At 36.9% G+C, this 14,421-nt stretch overlaps 1 protein-coding gene across 1 annotated transcript in view; it reads left to right on the top strand.

Annotated features, from left to right (window-relative positions):
* Nucleotides 1–14,421, top strand: part of nwk (FCH and double SH3 domains nervous wreck) — a 431,276-nt gene that overhangs the window by 218,240 nt on the left and 198,615 nt on the right. Inside the window, exon 5 of the mRNA XM_083126323.1 lies at nt 4,238–4,382. Coding sequence (XP_082982449.1) covers nt 4,238–4,382 — 145 coding nt within the window. The remainder of the gene's footprint in view (nt 1–4,237; nt 4,383–14,421) is intronic.

Consider the following 14,421-nt stretch of genomic DNA (forward strand, 5'->3'; position numbering starts at 1 on the left):
CACCTACAGTACGGACGCGATAAGAAGCGGCGTGCAATCAGAACGCAGAACGGCAGAACGTGACCAAATTCTGTCTCCTCGTTGGCTGCCATGTGGCTGGGGGGTTTCTACGTTGCCACGTTCGCACAAACACACGGACAGGCTAGTCAGCTGTTGGCAAGCTCGGGAAAAAAGTGTCACGCGAAATTAAGCACGTACGTATCAGTATGCTAATATATGTTATTTCCGTCGTAAAGTGATAAATTAACGAATCTAGAAGTTTGAATCTGAAGTTTCTTGTAGGTTGACGCTAACTACACAGCAACCGAAAACCTTCACTGAAAGATCATTTGTTGTGTTTTTATTATGGTACATTGCAAGCATCAGCTACCGGCATCTTTTTACTTATGTTGTATCTTATCACAATTACCAACAAAAGAAAATGCGTCTTGTGTTATGAACAACACTGTGGCAAATCGTTCTCCTTTGATTTCATGCCGCCTCTCTTTGCCTTCTTTGTCACGCCGCGATTGTTGAAGCTTCAGAACGTACAAATGAAATGTATTTCTTGAAAATTATGGCAAATTACGTAGAAACAAATTACGTACAACTTCGTTTCGTTAACACGTTTTTAAATTTTATTTTGGAGAACCTACAAAAAATCACCTCCAAAACAGAATTTTACAGAACTGAGTTACTGTATTACGGAGAAGAATTTATCAAGAACAAATCAATTGTGTGTGAATTGATTGATTGAGTTGGTGTTTTAAAGTCCACTTTATGCACACTACGGCTAATCTGGAATGGACCTACAGTTGGAAGTGGGATCCGAACCACTATGTGCCTCGACAGGGTATAAAACCCAGGACTACTTGATTACAAGGCTACAACACTTACCCTACCACTGTGCCACCGGGGAGCCACATGTGGGTGTGTGAAGTGAGATAATTTGGGAGCTATATGAGAATGCAGGCTCTGGCAATACAGAGTTCAATAAATTACAACGAAACGCGTGGCAATTGCTCGATTTCCTTAACATTAATGATACATTTGGTACATGTGTTATTAATGCTTTGAGCTACCTGTACGTAAAAACATAAAAAATGAATGAAAGAACAGAAGTAGTAGTTAAAGAATCAGTTGTTTTTGCTTACCGGCTACCATTACAGTGGCGCTATCCCAAGATCATCTTCATTGTTGGTTGGTAAAGGAACATCTTCATCTGAGCTACTACTGTCACTGCTGTCTTCCCGCCCAAGTGAAATTACAAAATCCTCCATTTGCTGCTCTTCAACTCCCTACTTTTCCCATGCTTCGGAAATAATCTTCCTTGTGTGTTCTATAGCCGAACGCCACCTATCTGCTGTCACATCCCCGATAGCCTGGTCTGTCAATTGCAAAATTTTAGACGGTGTAAAAGGTGGCAAAGTGTTCCTCTGTGCTACCAGCCCTTTGACCTGTGCCCAAATAAGTTTGATTGCATTGTACATACAATAATAAGGCGCGAGACGGACCACCGTATGTCCCGCTTCTTCTGCAAGCTTGTCTATTCGATATATGGGGAACTGGGGTTTGTGTAACATAAGGAGCTGCAGTAGTTCAGCCTTCCTCATGTTTCTGTGGGCTCGCGAAAATCCTGAAGTAGGTCAATCCGGCAACAGCGCGTCGCTACCAGAGTGGGTGGTCCCACGCCGCTTGCTAGCGCGTCCCGACTGTAAGTCTTCTTGATTTAATCATTCTAATAATATCTGGACATGTATACAAATTATGTAGTTCTGAATTATGTAACCTTCTCCACTCATCTGCCTCCTCATCCATTTTAGATCCACATATTTTCCTAAGGATTTTATTTATGCTCCTCTTTTAATGCAAGGTACCAAGTTTCGCATCCATATAATACTACAGACAAAATACGGTGTTTGTATATTGTAACTTTTAGTTTCTTAGATATTATACGAGAAGACAAAAGTTTATGAAGAGAAAACTAACACGCATTTCCTGAATTAAGTCTACTTTTTATTTCCTTTTTGATATAATTTTCATTTCTTATTATTACTCCTAAGTACTTGAATTTGGAAACTAATTAAAACGAGTTACTATCAGTAATTAACTTATGATTATTACCTACGTACTGCATTTAGTAATTTTTATCAGAAAACAAAATATGATTCTATTCAAAAGAAAAGCCAGCAAATAGCTTTCTTAATTTATTTGGAATGACTCTAATTCTTGAAAATTTATAAAATTACAATAAACAAAACTGTTTACATTTCAAAAGATAAGTAAATGTTCAATATCTGATGATAAATAATACTCGTAGTCCTGTATTTCTTTCAATAGGTTTGCAAATTTAACAATTCTTAATTTATAACGCACAGTATTATAAATAACAGTTCCTTCTCTTTTCAAATTTACATTAGTAATAGACGTAGGAGTATTAAATATTTGGCAATTTCTTTGCAATAAATGTAATATAAAATTTAATCCAAAATCCTATGTAAATACGAGATAATATTGGAAGTTTCATTTTTGATACGATATGATATGATACGATATGTAAACAAAGTCGTAAATAAAATAAATAAATAATAAATAAATAAAATATTTTTTGTATTTTCATATATGAATTCCAATATAAATACGTATGTGAATAAATCCACGCAGATATTATTAAATTTAACACTTATTGGTATTTCACTTTAAAATTCGTTACACATTTCTGTTGTCGCAAATGGAAAGTCGTTTTCATTTGTAAACCAACGACAGCACTTGTCTACCGCATCGCAGTGAGCCGGCCCCCGTGGCGGAGTGGTTAGCACATCACGCTACAACGCCAAGGGTCCCGGGTTCGAATCCCGGCCTGGGCATGGTTATTTGTGGGTGTCCATTCATCAATTTCATCATATCATCACTCATCCCATCTTCGCAAATTAGCCAAAAGTGGCACAAGAAGCGAAGCAAAATAAAGCAATTCATTCAATCAATCAAAGCTACGCAGTGAATTCGTACTTACCATCAAATCTAATATCTGGAAGGATACGATTTGATTTGATTTGATTTGATTTCGTTTATTTGATTGATACTTCGCATTTCTGCCACCTTTGGCTAATCGTGAAGATGAAGATAATCAGATGAAAAGGATGATGCACAATCATAAACACACAAAGAGAAAACGCAACACGGGCTCCATGGAGGATCATACTGGCCATGAGTCCAGTCGCCAGATCCTAGCTAGTAAAATGCAGTCCAGGGTGTACTATAATTGGGCTCCATCCAATAAATAAATAAATAAATAAGTGAGGTTGACAATTGTGTGCTTTCTGAACGGGTCGCTTCTGGAAGGATAAAAGGATTTTAGACACCCTCCAATGATTCACTAGTAACAATATCATTATTATTGCTATTATTGCATCGTGTCATTGTAGAATATGTGAACGAATGTCACTCAGACAGATTACCAAGTTGACGAAGAAATATCGAGAAATCTATCAAACTACCTGCTGAAAAACATTTGGTGTTCAAGCAGCATTCAAACTGTGGAATGAAACACAACATCCTGTTTCTTGTGAAATGCTATCCCTTCTTGGACCTGACACGGTGTTCTTTGCAATGAATCGTTTACATTTTTGTTATTTAGCGTTGCTTTTCTACCACTTTTGGCTAATAGCGACGACGAGGATGAGTGACGAGTACATGACTAGCGTCGGGCGATGTTTCGTCCAGACGATATATCACCATATTGGAAAAATATCGTCCAGGCGATATGAACTAGACGATATATTGTCACGATTTTATGGCAATATATATCGTGGAGACGATACAACGCCGATATCACAATACGGAAAAAATATCGTATCGTATCGTCCGTGACGATATTGCTTGACAATATATCGCGATATCAAATTTTCGATATCGTTCATCTCTTTAAATTACATCGATGGAGGGACACTCACAAAGACCACCCGTGCCCATCTCGGGATTTTTATGACAAGAACTACGGTGGTGAAATTGAAAATCGACCACCGAATCACCATTCATTTTAAGTTGATTCAAATATGGCGGTCTTTAAGATGGCCGCCATATTGGTAACATGCCTTTACAAGTTCTCAACCTTCCCTCTATCATGTATCAGGAAGTTCGATTCGTGTTTCTCCAACCGTATTAGTTTCAAATTGGTGTTTCCACACTTATACACCACCATATATATAATGTTATCTCTGAAGATTTTGTTCTTATGATATTTTTCCTATCATTCCAGGAATGTATGGACCGTGTGGCAGCTGCTGTTGGAAGAGACGGAGAAGTTGGCGAAGGCTCGATTGGCAGCGGTCGAAGTGTTCCAGCAGCAGATCGCAGACGACGCGAAAACGTTGCGAGCTCACAAGCTGCAGACCTCCAGAAAGGTAAGAAACAGTCATGGATTATTCTGCATTGAGAAACAACGATGAATATTGTAACGGCCTTGTCAGTGATCACTGACATTTCAACCGTATGACGCATTTTTGAGAATTTGTGGTTGACGACCAACCTGTATGTGTAACTCTAAACAATAGATCAAAATCTGATAACCTTAGAATGTTCGATCATATCGGCGTTGAAATGTACACGGAGACAGATGTGACAAATTGTAAGTTAATAATTTATTTTGATATGTTTAAGAATATTGGATTTAAACATTTCGTTGAATGTGTGTATAATTGTGTTGGTTTATCTGAATAGCGGACGATTAAAATTCGAACTGTGTTGCAAGTGTGTTATATTACAAAGAAAAGCATTGCGAATTTGTCTAGGTCTTATACAATCAAGCTCCAATGTAAGCGTTATATATGGAGAGCAATGAAACATCCTTCAGTCACAGGCGGATTCAATTAACAATAAAATTCCTCCTTAAATCTTGGGAAAATCATCCTCGTCTATTTAATAAATTGTTTGAAATACAAAAACAATGGGCTGAAGCCGATGTTATAAATCCACAAACCACCTCATATTTCAAACCAAGTTTTTCACTCTCCTACATCCGTTGATTTATCATCTTGATATACCATTACGTACACAATGTACGTACAATACACTTCGGATATCTAGGACTACATGTATTGTACAGAGAAAAATGGCCATCACATGTAATTATATACACCGATGGTTCAAAGGATAACCAAAGGATAGGATGCTCCTATTACATCCCAGAGGAAAAAAAATACCAGCAGTTTAGCTTACCTATAGACTCATCTATTTTCACCGCGGAAAGTTACGCACTATACAGAGCTTAACAATGTGGAATATCCGAAGGTAACAAAAAAAATATTCTACTTACAGATGCTTTGAGTGTATTACAAGCTACATCTTTTCTAAATTATGCCATCAGTCTATATTCAATATTCTAATATTTAACAAGTTCAATTTGCTCGCAAAAGAAACATTGATATACAATTTAGTTATATTAAAGCACAAAATATTAATGTGGGAAATGAACGAGTGAACATATATGCTAAGAAAGCCAGATATTTACAACACATAAGTTTCAACAGATTATGGTACACATATTTATTACTTCGAGTAAAAAACAAATCATCATTGGAGAGACTGATGCAAGGAACAATTTATGGTAGTGGGTAATACATATAAATGGATAGCAGATTTTACAAATAAAAATCCATGGTTTCATTCATATAAACTTCCACGGCAAGTCATAGTTTTCATCAATAGATTAAGAACAGGACACGTATGCACACCAACACACTTATCAAAAATTCATATTCTAACTCAACAAAATTGCAAATGTGGTAATGAAAACCCCGATGCACAACATTTATTCTTAGAATGTCCAATTTTCTTACAACAACGAATCATACTCTATAAAGGATTACAACGATTGAAAATTCCATTTCCTGTGTCATTCTCTTTCCTTTTATCAGAATTATCCACTCCATTTGTCTGGCTTCTATAGGGATATGCACAAAAATGTAGACTTGAAATGTAGAAAGTGTTCACAATAAAACAGTGCAAAGATAAAAGAGATTTACTTAAATAATTGATTCCAATCTGCGACAATCTAATCTACCGAACCCGGAAGAACTACAATAACAGAAATCCTGACCAAAGTCAACAGAATATAAACGTTGATAGGGTGATATAAAATAAGAAAAAGAAGTATAATTGATATTTGGAAACTATATTGTTATATCTTGCCTTATGTACAGTGGGATCCATGAGTATTACCATGCAAATTGACCATCACAATGTCCATGCACTTTATTTGACCCAATAGGAGCTTCAAGAATTATATGAAAACTCAAACAAGCTGTTGACAACTTTGGCACCAGCATACATACAAATCCATCGCTTAAAAACACATAGGATGTAAGACAAGAATTAATGAAAATAGTAATGGACGATTTGCACGGTAAAACTCATGGATTCCACTGTACATGGGAATCCAACATGAACTAATGAAAGTAAAATTCATCTGTTTTCCTACACATAGGAGTGTAAATTAAGGTGTTGTGGCTCCTCGCCTTATAAGAAGCTGAGAAGTTGATTAAGAGGAGAGACCCAAACTGTAATCAACCTTTGACCTTTACACACAAGTCAGTAGATGTGTGTCAATATTCGAACAATACTTTTGTAGTATATTTAATCCTTGTTTCCATATTAAAAACACTAAGTTGCTGACCAAGGCAGTTTATTAAGATAAAAAAACACTTAACAGGTAACGTTTCAACCCTGTATCAGGGTCTTCCTCAGACGAAGAACTCAACTAAAAAAGTAGATTTTTAGTTGAGTTCTTCGTCTGAGGAAGACCCTGATACAGGGTTGAAACGTTACCTGTTAAGTGTTTTTTTATCTTAATAAACTGCCTTGGTCAGCAACTTAGTGTTTTTGAACAATACTTTGTTCGTGTTTTGAAATATAATTGTCACGCGAGTATGGATGCAGATTAAACACAATGGGTCACCGAAGACCATTGTACCAGATAATATAATGCATATTAAAATATAATGCAAATGAGAAAGTAATGCGTTAATTATTTTGCTGTTTACAGTGTTGTGAGACATTCATCCAAACAACGTCATAGAAGCAGAGTTATAATCTGTGATACCTTATAATTTTTGTCCACATAATGCTTCTTCTAAATGCCTTACGAAAACATCTAAGAATATGAAGGACTTGGAGCAAGATATTGATATTCCATACTTCTGTCAAACTTCGGAGCTACACTCTTCTTCCCAATTTTCTAAATTTGTCAACGAATGACTCCACAGTTATTTGAGTTTCTTCTTCTTCTCTGCGTTCAGGCTTAAACTTTTGGAGAAGCACGCTATGTTCCAACATGGCGTAAGTGAGCAATTTTTGGATTAAAAAAAAACGCGTGTCTCTTCAAAATTATAAAATGTAGCATATCACTATATTGCGCCGAGCTCTTCTTATCAAACCCTTAGGAATTAGAATATCAGCGTTGAACTTTGCAATATCAGGTTCCAGATTGAAAGCCAGGACGATGCTTGGGCGTTTCGTTCTCATCTCGATTTTCAAAAGGCCATCTGGCACACCTTATTTAGTAGTGCCGAAATGCTGAGTCTTTTGATTTTTTTTTATGATGCAACAATGTCGGTGTACCTGCACGTTGGAAAAAAGACTGTATTAAGAACTGAACTGCGTAACTACTGAGTGAAGCGAGTGTCCCTGACTACACAATCTCTTGTGAAGCTCTTCACCACATCCAAATCCGTAAATACTGGATTGACGTCATCTATGAGTTCTCTACTCCTCAGAAATCCGAGCCTCCTTAGATGGAAGAGGCGTCCAGGACAGGGCATCATCATTGCACATTTCTCTGGTGTCTCGGGAGAGCTTTGCCTCGTTAGCCTCAATTCGCGTTTGGCACTGACAGACATCATTCCAAAAAAGAGCCGGCCCCCGTAGCGGAGTGGTTAGCACATCGCGCTACGACCTCAGGGGTCCTGGGTTCGAATCCTGGCCTGGGCATGGAAGTTTGTGAGTGTCCATTCATCAATTTCATCATATCATCACTCATCTCCATCTTGGCAAATTAGCCAAAAGTGGCACAAGAAGCTAAGTAAAATAAAGCAAATCAATCAATCAAATCCAAGAAAGAAAAGCAAAACCTGAAATCTTGAGATTACGTTGTCTAAGTCTTCGGAGGACTCAGAATTATCAAAAAAATGCGTTTCAAGAGGAGCTGACCCACTGCAATAGAGCTCTTGGGGACTCTATTATGATTTGCATGCAAACACGCCCCCCCCCCTCTCTCTCTCTCTCTCTCTCTCTTTCTCTCTCGGTGCCCCGTGAATGAACTTGCTGCACAAGCATAACAAAGGAAATTTGAGGTTAATTTATTCAAGAGGAAGTTATATGAATACGAGAGACTTCTCACTTCCACCTCCTCCTTTGCTAATTAATATGACATCATCCTCATCCAGTATGCGAATTTAAACATTTGCTTTTCTTGGAGGAGTTGAATCTATTACGGCATATAGATTATGGAGAAATGCGGTTCAGATACTAATTTTTGCTTTGATAATATTACCTGTGTAAAGGTGATCTCGAGTGATAAAAGGGGGGGGGGGGGGGGGAAATGAATACTCTAAGAGTTTGCGTGAATGAAAAAAACGAATAAATTTTGGACAATGGTAAGAGTAGAAAGATAAATGTGATCCTAGAATACCAGATATCAAATCTTCAACGGGTTGAGAATAATTAAAATCAAACTTTAAAAATCGATGCCTCTTTCAGTACTATAAAATCTCACCAGTGTCATGTTACCTACAAAGGACAGTAAAGAATTGATTGATTGATTGATTTGGTGTTTTACGTCCACTTTATGCACAGTAAGGGTAATAGGGACTGGACCTACAGTTTAAAGTGGAATCCGAACCACTATGTACCTCCACCGGGTATCGAACCTGGACCTCTTGGTTACAAGACGACGACGACATCACTACGCCATCGGGGAGACCGACAGTAGAGAACAGACGGAGCACGGAGTTAGAAAGCGCATGATAATAGACAGTGCGGTATTCGGCAGATAACAACGTTCCCTGGAAACAAAAATCAACAGAGGAGTTATAGTGACATAGTAGTAGATCTAATATCACACGACTATCTGTTTGACCTATTAAAGGGATATAGTAGATTACGTGAGACGTTTGTTAACGTCCTGCAAGGATGTCCACTAAATATCTAAGTCTTCTTTGCCTTAACGCTGGATCCTTCTCTGCAACATATGAAAGAAAAAAACAACATCAGAAGCGATACACACTTTTCAAGAAAGCCAGGTGTTTATCTTTGAAGATGATTTATCAGCATGTATCATGTTAAAATACTTCTTTTTATGACAGTAAGGAGAGGATCAACAAGAATACGTTTAAAAATGAACACCGTAGCTAGAGTTGGTGTACCATAAGTTGAAAACATAAAATTGATAGCACTGGGTCTGTCTCGAAAAGGCGACAAAGCCGGAAATTTTTGCTTGCGATTGACAAGACATTTCACCGCAGTTTCCTCTACTTATCCTTTTGCAAGATACACAAGACCAATCCGCTATACTCTGGAGCAAACAAGTCTAGTTCGCTGCACATTTTTACTCTCTTTGCACTGAAGCGTGTAGTAGGTCACACGGTGGGACACCAACTCGTCTACTTCGTCGATTTGGTGTGAAGTAGTATATTTGGTGTCTGCATCGTTTTCACTACGTCCTGGGCGGTGTAGCGTGTGGTGTATGATCACGTGGTGCGTACTATCTAATCAAATGAACGTTTAAAGCAGCAGACAGGCATTTGTTAAATCTTCTGAACTTGACCACAGCTATTCGTCTACCTGGTTGGACGTCATTTCATTGCACCAGCCTGGAACTGGGATACACCTGCACTACACCTAGTAAAGGAGGCAGTGTGTACCTGTCATCCTGTTGACCTATCATACCTATCCTTTTTGTGTGTTTTTTTTAGCCTACACGTTGCGCAGTAACTTGTAACATTAAAATTAACATGAAATTAGACTATCATGCATTGTAGGTAGTCCGGCATCCTCGCTAATCGGGCACTCTCTGTGTAAGTCAAACGTAATTATCTATTCATTTATAATGATTATGTATGACAACTATGACTTCAAACATATGCTCATTGTAGCGGCTCTGTTGCCACATCAAAATTTTGATAATCACATTTTATTCGGCTAAATATATTTCTAAGGAACAAATACGTCTTGTATTACCCAGTAAATTTGGTTATTTTGATCTTGATGCATGAAATATGTAATTTGCTTTCGAGTTTATCAAATCTTTTGAAGAAACGATTGATATTACTAAAAGTGAGTTTAAAACAAACATTAGTTGGTCAACAATTTATTTCACCTGAAGAAACACCATGGGCATATTCAATCACAAATGAATGCATATTTTGCCCCTTCCTGATGGCGCAGTGGTAGCGTCGTTGCCTTGTAATCAAGGTGTCCCGGGTTCGATACCCGGTGGAGGCACAAGTGGTTCGGATCCCACCTTAACCTGTAGGTCCAGTCCTGATTATCCTTACTGTGCATAAAGTGGACTATAATATCAAATCAACCAACCAACCATGAATGCATACATTGTTAACATTGTTTTGTTTGTTACTTTTGTTCTGTTAAAAATAATGATATTTTGTGCAAACAGTTTGCATGATTTTGCAAATGGCAATAACTGAGGCTTTAGATTTAATGTGCGGTTTTGGGGCTTTGACCGTACCGATTCTAGGAAGCGATTACATAATAAACTGATTAATTGGGCTTCTTTTACTTCGCTTTGGTGCTAGCTTTGGCTAATAGCGAAGATGAGAATGAGGGATGATATAATGAAATTGATAAAGGGACACACAAGGAACACCCATACTCAGGCGAAATTCGAACGCGGGACCCTGGCGTCGTAGAGCGCTGAGCTTAACACTCCGACGGCAATTGCAGATACAGAGGTGGGAAACGCACTTAACACGAATATTATGTCTGAAGAAGACAGAGGCAAGGGCAATTAACGTCAATTTTAATCAACGTAAAGCCTAATTCCTCCCTGCCGTCGTCTTGTCGACTGCCCGTTCTGCCATGTCTACATAGTCGTAAATTCTTTAAGGGTGAATTTAAACCCTAATAAAATCATCACTGGCATCCTATGAAAGTCGGTCGATTTCTGTTTTTAAACCAACACCAAGTCATGCATTTTTCTCGTCTCTTCCTATTGCTTGTGGATCCAGTATTGCAGTGGTGCATGAGCGGGAGGGGGGGCACAGTACATTATACTCCCCTAAATTTTTGGAGGGTACAGTACCTTTCTAAACCGGTAGATCTATGTTGTACCCCTGTAACACACCCCGAAATAATTTGACACTAGCAAGGTGCTGTAAAAATAACCTTTTCTAATCAAGATTTAGTGCTCTCCTGTGCTTTGCACCACGCCATGAAGGCTTATACGGGGGTGTGGAGTTAGGGCCATATCGTGTCATTCTAAAGAATGAAGGGATCTGAACCAGTTGTTTATGCAATTAATTGCTGGGGTGATGTAAATTGGTCATCATTCATCCTTGATGAGACCACTCGTCATTAGCATGGCGAGTTATCGCTTGGCAACATGAACTTTCTGCTTTTAAAGTGACATTAGAAACTTTCTCGACTTTTGCTGGTGACTGATTTACAAATAAATCTTTAACTTTTGCAACTGGCTGAACACGGTGAAATAGGCAATTCACTTTCCATTTTGCGGCTGATTTGAACAAAATTAGGACCCTTGCTTACGGCAAATTCCTGAACTCTATCTTTAACAGATACAATATTCTTCGGCAAATCTATACTGTCGTCTTTGGTGACTAAAATATTTCTGGATACATCTTGAACTTCTTGTTGTACACTAGGTTGAATAATAACAGACGGTGGAAGGGGTGGGGGAACTGGTGGGTGACTCGTTTTTAATGGTACCACTTCAACCATCGGTGCAACATCATCGTAAATCTGGTCAATGGATGGTGAATCATTATTAAGTTTGCTTAACGGTAATTCGTTGGTACACTCATGGTCATAAATAATAGATTTCTTGCGTTGACATTGACAGTAACAAATTATGAAAATTATAAAAATACTAATAATAAATGTTGTTAATAATAAAATTGTAATTATATTATAAGGATAGTCAAAGGACTTGTTCAACAGATAAATAAAATTTGAAGCTTTTACGTATGGAAGAAATCCGTTTAAAATAGCTAACATCGCAATGATTTTCATGTTGCTTAGGCAATCAAAACAAACAGTTCTTCAAAACTAACACGTACTTTAAGCCTGCCTAGTCTAAAGTAATAAATGTTTTAACTCAACTTTTAATTATTCCTGACTTTAGGCTCAATTCATCTGCGCAATTTATTTATTTGATATAATTTATTTATTCTCTAAATTTATTAGCACTGTTTAACTTATCGTATTTTAAATTTTACTGCAAACTTATCTTATTTAATTTCAGGTGTTAACTTTATGTTTAAATACTTAAAATCAATCGAACCGTACTAAGGTACAAGGTAAAGGAAAAATTGAGACTGATTTACTCCTGACTACCTGAAATAAAATAATTATTATTATTTATGCAATCTTTAAATGCATTAAAATACTAACATCACTAAATCTTTAAATCTCTCTACTCATTCTAAAATATGCTTAGCATATTATTGTGGCAAAGTTAGAAACTAAAACCGTTGTGGTTTAATAATTATCATTCTGCGATGGCAGAATGGATTTCCAGGATTATCGTTAGCTATCCAATATCCGAAGGAAAATACTTGTTATTGGAGCGCAAAAAAAAATCTTCACGTCGACGTCTACATATTCATATAATATAAATATTATCATAACTGGCGCTTAAAATAAACTTTGCTAATATAATTATATACCTTCTTCTGAAGAGTAACTATAAAATTCTAGTGATGTAATCGCTGAGCTAGTATTATTACATACTGCAAAAAAAAACTTTTGTGCCTAAAGGACATTATTAAATAATAAGTCTGCTTTTAACCTTTAATATTATTAGTGCCATTTTATTATAAATTATTATTATGTGACGCGAGTGGATTTAAAATATTAGACCCGTTTCACTTTAATAAATACCGTAACTTGGAGCAAAATATTAATATTTATATTTTAAAATTTAAAACAAACTACATTTTAAAGTTTTTAACGTTCGAAGCTACAACGTGCTAAGGATAAATATTCAACTGTCAAACGAAACATTGTTTCGGACAGGAAAAAACAAATATAAATATATACTAACAAAAAAAATTTTTGTTAATATGTGAGAATTCGTCCACGCCGTGTAATACTCTCATAATTCTCTTCTAGTTATTCAAAATAAGTTGGCTGTGCCTAACTTTGCTTAAAGCATATAAGTATATGTATATATGTGTACGGATTCATTCTCGTCACAACTGCTTGCCTGTGTACGGACATCTCACGTCACTGCAGCCTATTTATATATCTATTACTTCTCAACTAGAACTTTTAATAAATCGGGCGGTTTATACCCTAAATCACGGTACGCCACTCTAACTATATAGGCCTGGCGTAATAGCGGACATAATTGTACAGCGTGTCGAGGAATATATTTAGCGTTTTGTGTTTTACATATTAACATGGATTAAAATTTTCAGGCAATGTATGCGTAAGTTAAGGTAACGTAAGGCAAGTGACTATCTCGTATAAACTTGACTATCTCCTTAATCTAAGCTCCCTTCATGAGGTGCTAGGAGACTTCAGTCATTAAGAATATAAATGAGTGGTCCTCGGTGCCTTATTCGTTCCCAAAACTATATATGTATAAAATGTAATATCCTCGTTGCAAAAGTCTTAGCAGTCATAGTTTAAGCATTCTAAATCCTTTACAAGTTACGGTCAGTTTTAAACCAAATTTAAATTAAACTTTTAAGGAATTTCAATTAATAATAACAATAACAAAATATTGACTCAAACAAGAATACTCTGTGCTATGACTCGTTAAAATGCACCATAGTGCCGATTGACTCTGACTCGGTGGCACTAATTTATTTTCCTCATTCATAAATAACTTTAAAATCCACTTGTAATCCACGTTATTAATTAATTAAAATATTAAGGATAAAAAATCGTTTACTATTTACTGTAGCTTACTGCATCCTCATAACCAACGTTGTAATAATTTTCGTATCCAAGATCATATAAAATTTCCTACCTCTTATGCTCTAAAATCACTGTCAATGCAAGAAATCATCGAATCTAAATGCCTTTTCGTTATTCCTTATTTAAAATTCTGAATGGTAAAAATTTCCCAGGTGGGAATTTGTCGTAGCCATGGTACTGGGTTCGTGAGTGAACCACAGAGCTACCAGGAGCAGATTGATAAGGAATCGTCCACGGACGTCCCTGGGCCGACCGCATTTTTGGCAA

This window comes from Lepisma saccharinum, chromosome 8 (assembly GCF_977018435.1).
Source record: "Lepisma saccharinum chromosome 8, izLepSacc3.1, whole genome shotgun sequence".
NCBI classification, from domain to species: domain Eukaryota; kingdom Metazoa; phylum Arthropoda; class Insecta; order Zygentoma; family Lepismatidae; genus Lepisma; species Lepisma saccharinum.